Genomic DNA, 10,202 nt, shown 5'->3' with positions numbered 1-10,202 from the left:
GTCTGTCTTTCTGAAAGAAATTTCGCCCTCTATGTCTACACACCCACGTAGAATCTCGTTTTTTACCCAAAGGCTTTCCACTGCTTACCTCACCTTCACTTCCTGCTCTTTCATCCTTATAAAGAGAGCTTCAATTAAACATGATTAGATGCCTTCAATCTGTTGCAATCAAAGGAAAGTAGAAGTCAGCTAAAGAATAACTTGTGCTTTTGGTCACGGTCCCCGCGGTACCGGCACAGGCAGTATAGTTAGGGAGTCAGGGAATTGGCATAGTAGACAGCATGCCAGTCTTGCAGAAACAAGAAACATCTCCCCACTGCAGTCGCTGAGGGATCGCTGCCCAATCTGATTACCGCATTCGTCAACCTGCCACTCTGTTCTGCGAGTAAACAAAGCCAACACCAGATAAGATCCTGCCCATTCCCTCAGCTCTGCTCAAGACAATTCCACTCAAATGTAAATGTACTCCCTCCACACCTTCCATATACTACTTAATATATACATGGAGCAGATTCGAAAACAGCTGGAGAGATTTCAATTCTTCTTATCTGGTGTGAGGAAGACTACAGTCTACATTACAATCAGGCTCTAATGCATTGCATTACATATGCCACATATAAACTAAAGGCATCTGGGTCGTATGCCTCCAATTGCTCGAGCTTTGCTTTGAGGGTTGCGACTATAGCTCAGTGTTTGTGGATTTTCCTATTACAAGACTGTCTAAGCTATTTGTTTTTCAATTTGTTTTATTGCTGGTTTCTAAAGGCTCAATTCAAGAGCGATTGCTGACTAGGGTTTCTGAAGGCTGGACTTGGACTAGTACCTATATGTCTTGTAATAGTCTCCAGGGAAATTCCTGTTGGGTGCTTAACAGTTTGACATTCCTTATAATATTTGATGTTATATGATACAGTACGACATAATAAGTGCCTCCTCAATGTACGTTTAATGTAGATCACCATGGAAATTATGTCTTGAATCTCATGTTTCAAGACATAAACTAATACTGGATTGTGTATTTTTCTTGTAAACATATAACAATAAGCTCCATTGTATATTCCAATAATACTCTGTAACGATTTACACCACAGTGTCACCAGTTCACACTGATGAGCCAAAACATTATGAGATGAAGAAAATATATTTGATCTCCTCACAAGGGCATATATTAAGGTTCGGTTGATTGTTGTATTGTTGTTTTCGACATGTTGGATGCAGGAGATAAATATTTGGGGGACTTTGTAAAGGACCAGATTGTTATGGGAGTGTCTAAAATTGAAAGGGTTGATTTTGAGGATAACAGTGGTCTGTAGAAGGACAAACCAAAAAACGGTGACAGGTTTTTGGGTGCCCAAAGTTCATTGATGTACAAGAGCAACGTAGGCTAGTATGACCATGAGCACCCCTTTATGACACTGATGTTTCTTGGTAAAACTGGCTTCTTTTAGCAGGGTAATGCACACATTGTTTAGGCAGGTGGTCATAGTGTGTTGGGACATCAGTGTATATCTTGTTAATATATACTGTATAATTACAAAATATTTTACAAATGTAAACAGTGTCATAAATTGAATCTCCTGAAATACACATGACTTCACTCTACCTATTCAGTATACCATAACAGAGGGTTAGGGATAAAATACTGCAATATTCTGCTATTGTCGGTTGTCATTTTGACTGATGTGCATGCCCACTAAAGATAAGAAGACTTTAAATTGAGCTGTGCTTAAAATTTTCATGGACACTGCAGTTCAAACCAGCTATATGATCAAGGCAGTATACATAGCAATGTTAAAACCTAGGATCCTTTTAAATGATCGATATCATGATTTTGAACATGCTTTTAATCACGTGTTGAAAGATATATGAACAGAAAAGTCATCTAGTGAGTCCTTTTGTGAATCTAAAGAAGCATCTTTTGCATTTGCCTGTTTGTGTTTGTGCCAGTCATCAGAATTTCATGAATTCTCTCTCATGTGTTTCTTTAGAAGGCTAAGAGTGAAGATGGGGCTTTGGACGAAGAATGATAATGCTTGCTCAAATCGAATACATCTGTGACCATATTATTGTGCGGTAAGTACTGTATGAGGCGGTTTACAGTAAGCATTTGTGAACGAAATACATAACTGAATGGGATGTGATGTGATATGTGTGAGTGGAATTCAAATTGAAATGCTGTCTTGACATAATCCTGTATTGAGTAATGACCTTGAATTTGAAAGTCTAAATGAGGAAATAATTACTTCACTGAAATTAGAACTCTGGGGAACTCATAAAATGGAATCAAGATACAGATTCAGAAAAAAGATTTGCAAACATTAACCAAACATAAGCCTTAAATCATATTGTACCTTCACGAAAGCTACCCTTTCCAGATAAAAGAGAAGACCAAAACAGCCGATTTATTCTAGTCCCTTTCTAAAGAAACATGTTTATTTTTTATCTTAAACAACCACAGTGATTCATAAATGATAGAGAAACAGAGCGAAAAGCTCTCCCATTGCTTTCCCCTAACCGCTCACATCACCTCATGCAAGTGCCCGAGGAACTCGCACCTCACGTATTAAAACACCTCCGGCTTCACACGTGTCGCGATTGGGCCTGTTACCAAAGCGATGTTTTGACGTGGAGGGACGAGTCATTGAACCATGCGACTGTTGAGTACAAAGCTGGAGGTTCCCAAGGGAGTTTCGGCCCACTTTTCTTGTCAAAAGATAATAGCTAACTGAGCAGAAGAGAGGACATCGAACAGATTACTCTCTGAGCATCCTGTGGAGTTTGCCTCTCTGAGCGATCCTATACCCACAAGATGGTGCCCAAACTACTGTATACAGATGAATTTAAATAAAGCTTTTTTCATCACATTTAATAATACAGCTGGAACATGAAACTGTATTCATGTGTAGGTTAACATATTTTAAGGGAAAATCATTTTTGTGTTTATTACATTCGCAACATGTAAGCATATTTAAACTGACAGTACAACGAATAGCAAATATTTACATAGTTATCAATAAGTAGTAACAGCAATATCACAAACAATGTACTATTATAGAAAGCAAAGCTACAAACATATGAATAAAATGCATCTAAATTCTTACGTACTTGCACTACATGTATACGTACATAACACGTAGTACTGTACGGTGAGTTTTGTAACAGTTCCAGGACAAAACCTCTCAGTCGTGACTTTTAAATGACGGTTTTTATGACGGTCACAAAGCGGTTTCCTCATCTGTATGTGGAGTTGCTAATAACAGTGAACGCTGTCCAAGGTGCTGCAGCGCGCTCGCCCCGCCCGTCTCCATCAGACACTAACCGGGAGACACGTGACGCGATGTGCTGACAGTCCCTGGCAAAGCTCGCCTGAGAAACACATCGCACCTTGTCTTGCACACTGAACAGGGAGCGATATCTTCTAATAAATACACCCAGCTTTGAGAAAAAGGGAAAACAGCCATCACGTTCATTTGAAAATTTCATAAGCATGAAGCGTTTTGTACCGAATTTTAATTGACCGATGGCTGCATTTAGATTTTTCTGAAAACCTAGTGGGACTTCGGAGATCCGCATCCGCAATTGTATCGCTCCTATTTCTTCCGATCGTTCGACACCGATGCAGTGATTTTTTTTATCAGATGAAAGCCCGACTCGATGTGGAGATAATCGACCAGGTTCATCGGTGAGGTTGACCTGTCGAGGGTCGCACGATGGTCCATTTCTCAAGGTAAAACAACAAAGAAAATGTTTCATTTGAAAGCGTGTCTGAGGCTTATGTGGCGTTGTTCTCGTGAGTGTTATGTTTGCGCTTCACGCGCTCAATGCAGTCACGCGCAGGTGAGATGATGCTGCTGGGCTTTATTTATGTGAAATTGTGCTCTGCGCTGAAATCCGATTCGTTCCTGCTGTCGTTTGCTCAATATTAGGCGATATTTGATGACTCTCTGTATTTTCAGCTCTCAAAGAGAGCGCTGTCGGGAGAGGCGTAAGGAGGAACAAGGTGTCTTTCTGCTCAGTTTGAGCAGATGGTGTTTGATTATTGGCTATGCTTTGCGCATCTGAGTCACCCAACAGTAATCGATGGAAATAAAATACAACAACTCGCGTAAACCAGTCAAATTTCAGAATTGAAAGCGCACGAGATGTTTGTATTTTGGGATCATCTGTGAGGTATCGTAAATCTTGCGCGTGAGGCTGTTAGAATGATATAGTGCATTGTTCCAGACTCCATGCATCTACAGTGGCTACTGATAGCTGGGCATTACCGTAATCGCTTTTCAAAAACGGTAAATAAGACTGCCTTCTGCACATTAATCGCGTATGATATGTTGTGCAAGATCCATCTGTGAAGGGAGTCGGTTGTTATCTTGCTAAGTAGCCCCGGTGTAAAGCTGACAGTAAACACATAGGAATTCAAGCATGAAATGATTGGTTGCGATCAGTTGACAGACAGCCCAGAGGCCAGACAATTGCAGTGTCATTAATGCTTAAGAGGCGCGAGATAAGCCCCCGCCCTGGGCTCATTTTGGGATGCAGGACTTGAACTCAAACGAGATTTCCCCATTTCACAGCTACGATGCTTCCGATGCGCGTATGGACCTCTCGTCATACCCTTCCTGAAATTACTGTAGAAGATGACTGCTTGAACATACGTACTCACGAGCACTTCTTGTTTTTCAACCAACCCAGTAATGTGGAGAAGATCTAGAGGAAACGAAAATGTAATTATATGATTGTGTAATCCAATGCGAAATGGGAATCTAATAATAATAATGTATTGCTCAACATAATACAAAGCATTAAAAATAGAAATTTTTGGAAAAATTAGAAGAATTCTTCTATATCATTTTCTTGTTGTAAAGCATTCGTAGTTTTCTTTTTGGGTAACATTGAAAAACAATGGAAAGAAAGGAGTATTGTCATAATTTAAGATTGATGAAATCAATATCATCATGAAATTAGAGGTTTCAATTTCAATAGTACTACAAATTTGTGGTTTGTGTACTTGTCTGTTCTGTCTTTGTAAAACAGGCGGTCTTTTCCTAAATGATAAATTAAGATATTCTTTTTCTTTTTCATTTCAGATTATGGATCACAATGTCAAAACGGATGTGAATTGAAGGTTTGTGAACATAGAGGGCCCCGCTCGGGCCTGCACGTTAACACTGCAAAGTTGTACTTTATCTACATTTGGTTTGGTGCTGACCTTAGGTCTACCCAATGACATTAACTAGATTTGAATGAAACTGGTATTAATGACCCTATATACCCCTAATGAACTCTGTGCTTTCTAGCCCTACACATGGCTGCAATTTATAGATACTTGATAACCTGGTCCTGTAGCACACCTGGATTTCACTAAAGGACTTTTAAGTTAGGTAATAGCCTTATTTTTTAACAGACCACTGTTTTGGCCTTAGAGTTTGTCTTCGAGAGTCCAATTTCTTGTTCCAATTTGAGCTTATAAGAGGCTGTAACACAGCCTATCTCAGTGAACAATGAATAAATTAGCCCAAATATATAGCAGTCCTGTATGCCATAGGGAGCTCTGTCACACTTTAGGAGCAGACATCTAAGAAAGCTGAATCATTTTAGTTTATCATTTTCGATTAGATCTAACTTCCTTCGCTGAACATGACGAGCTTCACAATGCGAAACGGCGCACATTTAATTTGGATAGGCTTACTGGTTTGTTGCCTTGTTGATATGGGGGCTAGCATGGAGTTCACAGGCGCGGAAGGCCAATGGGCGAGGTTTCCTATGTGGAACGCCTGCTGCGAGAGCGAAATGAGTTTCAACATGAAGACAAAAAGCGCTCACGGACTTTTAGTGTACTTTGATGATGAGGGATTCTGTGACTTCTTGGAACTGCTCATCCACAACGGTAGACTGAGTTTGCGGTTCTCCATTTTCTGCGCCGAGCCGGCGACCGTGCTCTCCGACACCGCTGTCAACGACAGCCGTTGGCACGCCGTCACATTGCGCAGGAATTTCAAAAACACTACGTTAGTGGTGGACGACGAGATCAAGTGGGTGGAAGTTAAGTCTAAAAGAAGGGACATGACGGTCTTCAGCCATTTGTTTCTAGGGGGGATACCTCCTGAACTGCGATCTGTAGCTCTACGCCTAACGTCTTCAGCCATCAAAGATCAGGTCCCGTACAATGGGTGGATAACCAATCTACGGGTGAACGGTTCTGAGCCGGTGCTCGTCGGTAGCGAGGGAATCAACAGCGACGTTTGCGAAGCTGACCACATTTGCCTGAATGGAGGAGTCTGCAGCATCGTCAATGACGAACCCATTTGCGACTGCTCCGAAACAGGATTCCAGGGAAAAGACTGCAGTGAAGGTAAGAGGCCTGGATTCGTCGTGTCCGTTTTTGAGGTGTTGAAATGTCTTATCGAACACAGCCCTCACTTTTTTCATTTGAACATTGCACTAGTTCCTCAAAGGCAGTGCATGCTACATCATGTCTGTTCCGCGGCCTCCACTGCGGACCTAGTACATTACACGATTAGATTACCAGTGATTTTGCTTAGAGAAAGCCATTGTTCTGAAGGGTAAGATGGTTTAAATAGGTTTTAATGCCATCAATGACAGTATTCACAAAAGCCCACGTTTTGATTTCATGACGTCAACAGAAGCTGGTTGCAGCCCCCTGCGAAGCCCAGCCTCTCTCTTTTACACAAAATTATCTTAATATACTCTTGACACCGCACTGGCATTACAATTAAGTACGAAAATGATCAGTTGAATGCATGCACACAAGCCCATGATTGAAGTGTCATGATTTGAATATTATTCTCCCTCTGAATTTAAGGGGTTGGATGCTCTAATTATGTAATTAGCCAGATGTTTCATAGAGTCAATGTAACGATTTTGCCAAAGTTGCAATTTCAATATCACAGGAAAAACAATGCTACACTCAATATAGCATTCAGCAAGGATTTGCCAAAAATATAACCAAGCATTCATCAAATGTGTTTTACGTACAGAATTATTTTAAATTACAGAAGGAATTAAAAACTATCAATGATATAACTAAATAGCGGAGGCACGTTCTGCTTGTATATTTTGTATGCATAACACATCGATTCAGATCTTTATGTAAAGTCTGTTCTCTTTTGAATATGTATGTTCTGGTTGGTTTCTCAGTTTGACTTAATCCCTTGGTGTCAGATTTCACTGTTTTGTGTTTTCCCATCTTTTTCTTCATTTGTTTTACAATCGTCTGCGGACTGATCTTGATGTTGATGGATATTGTCTGGGTTAGGCCGCGAGCTGAAGAGGCACCATGTTGCCAAGGAAACTACATACCCACTGAGTAAATTTTGCCCTCGTAACTCGCAGTCGGTACGTTTCACTGACAAATGTTTAAAATAGAATAGATGTCGGCATTGTGGTACGGTGTTTGCGGGGCTCGCAGCGAAATGGGTTGTTTAGTGAATCAGAGGTGGATTTGATGAGATTACGACAAAAGGGCAGAGCCCACAGATGCTCGGCAGCATGTTTAAAAGCAAGATGTGCCTCTCTTCAGCCACTGTGCTTGGAAAAATGTGCATCTTTACAGGTTGAGTCAGAACAGACCTGCCCACACAGCTTTGAGTTGTCTCTGTCATGCACTTTAGGGTGATATATGAGGATATGGGATGATGGTGGAGGCCACACTCTGAATCATTAGCATTATTTATTTATCTGATATGCTAGGTTGGCATCGCCTTTAAAAAACTGTGTAGCTCTTTTGCTTAAGAATGGGTAGATCAGTGAATAAATCCGTCGTTTCGCATCTGGAATTGGTGGCATCTGTCATGTTTGACAGAAAACGAATGTTATCCATTCCTCCTGGCCATGAATAAATTTACATCTGTGAACAAAAATATATCCTATATTTTATTAGATATGGGGATTTTTATGCAAAACAATATGATACTATCACTCACAACACTCATAGATGTGTTTTGTTATTAGTACAGAAACAAATCTCCAAATGGCAGCCGAGAAGCCATTAGACGAAGGCTTACTTCCTCAAAATACAATAGCTATAGAGCCAGCGAATGTTCATTGAAGCAACAGCATAGTTTTAAACCCCTTTCATCCCAATTCTGTCCTTCATTTGCTTATTAATGTAAATCTGCATCGTGTAGCTCCTGCTGGGGAGAAAGAAGGCCACGTCTGCCTGCGCGCAGTCATTTTCTGTGTTGTCAGCTTCTTGACTGAGGTGATCTATCAACTGACCACCGACTGCCTTTGCCAATAAAATGCCCCCGACTCGTATTTCATAGAAAAAATGGGATTGCTGCACATTAAATAGCTCTTTTAAACATTGCTAGCTTTTCCCTGCACATTCTCGAGATCAATGATCCCCAATCAGGGCTGTGTGTATCCCCGGGGGTACTTAAGCAGGGTTCAGGAGTTACTTGGAAAGATATATAAATAATAGATTAGCTAATCATAAAGTAAAGGGTCCTGAAAAATCTCATTTTCATTTCCCTTTTAATGTGTATGACGTGTTCACATTTTATCAATTAAATGGGTGACGCATAGAGAACTACATAAAAAAAGATGCTGGGTTGTTTTAACTCGTTGGGTCAAAATGGGACAAACCCAACTTGTTGGATTGTAAATTCAACTATGCTCGGTTGATTTAAGCCATTATTGTGTTACATATAAACATTTTCAAGGTTTCTTTAACCAAATGGGTTGTGTTCGTACTGTACTGTACTTTAAGTACATTTTTATATTTATAATAATAGCTATTATTGTTTTTATTATTACAAAGTATAAATAGCAATAATTAATTTTTATTATTATTATTGATCAAGTTCTAAATCTAATTATATTTATTTACAATGAATTTTCAAAGTGCAGAGCTTTTTAGGGTTAAGTGAAGTGTGTGCTATGCTGTTACTGAAGACTGTCGACCCACATTATACAATATAAGAATAATAATTATAAAAATGTGTGTAAAAAATACTGAAGTTAAAATGTAGTTAGGTAAAAAAAGTATAAATACAAAAAGTATTTATAATTATTATTATTATTATTATGATCAAAATTATGAATCGAATGATATTTCCAATGAATTTCCAAACTTTAGCGGAGTATAGATCAGGGTAGAGTTTGTGGTATGCTGTTGTGTGGAAAAATGGGGTATTCAGTATATGCTGTGCATAGGAGCGCCGCAAAAGGGGGAGTTATTACTTCAACCGCTCACTCTGCGACAGTCACATGACCAAATAGATTAAGCAAAGAAACGTCCACAGAACAGCTCAATAAAATGACAAACAAGTTACAAGGACAAGGAAAATGACGACAACAATGTCCAATGGTGTATCATTTAGGTTATTTTACGTTGACTGAGTAGTTCAGATCATAATATATGATATATTATCGTTATCAGATCACCTCTACATATCTCACTTATAAAATAATTATATCTTTTCCCCATACGACGCTAGCAATGCAAATAAACTCAGGCGCGTTTTCCCCATATGCATCAAATGCGTCTTCTGTAAAAAACATGAGCTGACGCGTGCAGAACAGAGCACCAGGAGATGCACGAGGACAGTGAAATAGCGCGATGATTGACAGGATGACAGACACATGAGTGCAAAATAGCATTTGTAAGAAAAAAATCTTCCTGAGCTTTTCTTTGTTTTGCTTTAATGATAATTTTTTTTCATTAAATAAGAACCACAAACAAAATATTTTTTAAAGTAAGGGGAAAATCCAAAAATCTTATTTATTAGCGTAATAATGTATGTTATCCGTCTTATTTCGTTTTTCAGTAAAAGTTTTATTATAAAGTTTCAGTAAAAGTATGTTTAACATAGGCTACTATTTTATTGGTGTATTTTCATTAAATATTAATGAACCACAAACTAATCATTTCTATTGAAGTAAGAGGGAAAACAAAAAAAAGCTTTTGATTATTTGTATCATACAACGTGAGTATATCATATCATACATCTTATTCATTTTGATAAAAATGAATAATTTTAATAGTTCTCTAATTAAATCTCTAATGGGCTACAACTCGCCTGTTACTTATATTTTGGATATTTAAAGTTGTATTGTTTAAATCTGGACAAGCTTTTTTAAATTAAAGGTATTAAATGTCAGAATTATAGATTACATAAGTGAACCTCACTTTTCAAAGAATGCAATATATACCCTTATTTGGGGTTTTATTTAATTGTTAT

At 38.8% G+C, this 10,202-nt stretch overlaps 1 protein-coding gene across 1 annotated transcript in view; it reads left to right on the top strand.

Moving 5' to 3' along the window:
* The first annotated feature begins 3,340 nt into the window (after positions 1-3,340).
* Positions 3,341-10,202, top strand: part of LOC130439412 (neurexin-1a-like) — a 42,662-nt gene continuing 35,800 nt past the window's right edge. Inside the window, exons 1-2 of the mRNA XM_056772033.1 lie at positions 3,341-3,727; positions 5,085-6,349. Of these exons, the coding sequence (XP_056628011.1) occupies positions 5,635-6,349 (715 nt within the window). The 5' untranslated portion in view covers positions 3,341-3,727; positions 5,085-5,634. The remainder of the gene's footprint in view (positions 3,728-5,084; positions 6,350-10,202) is intronic.

Source organism: Triplophysa dalaica, chromosome 17, assembly GCF_015846415.1.
Source record: "Triplophysa dalaica isolate WHDGS20190420 chromosome 17, ASM1584641v1, whole genome shotgun sequence".
Taxonomy (NCBI): Eukaryota; Metazoa; Chordata; class Actinopteri; order Cypriniformes; family Nemacheilidae; genus Triplophysa; species Triplophysa dalaica.
Note: the sequence above shows the minus strand (reverse complement) of the source record. Positions and strands in the feature narration are given on the sequence as shown.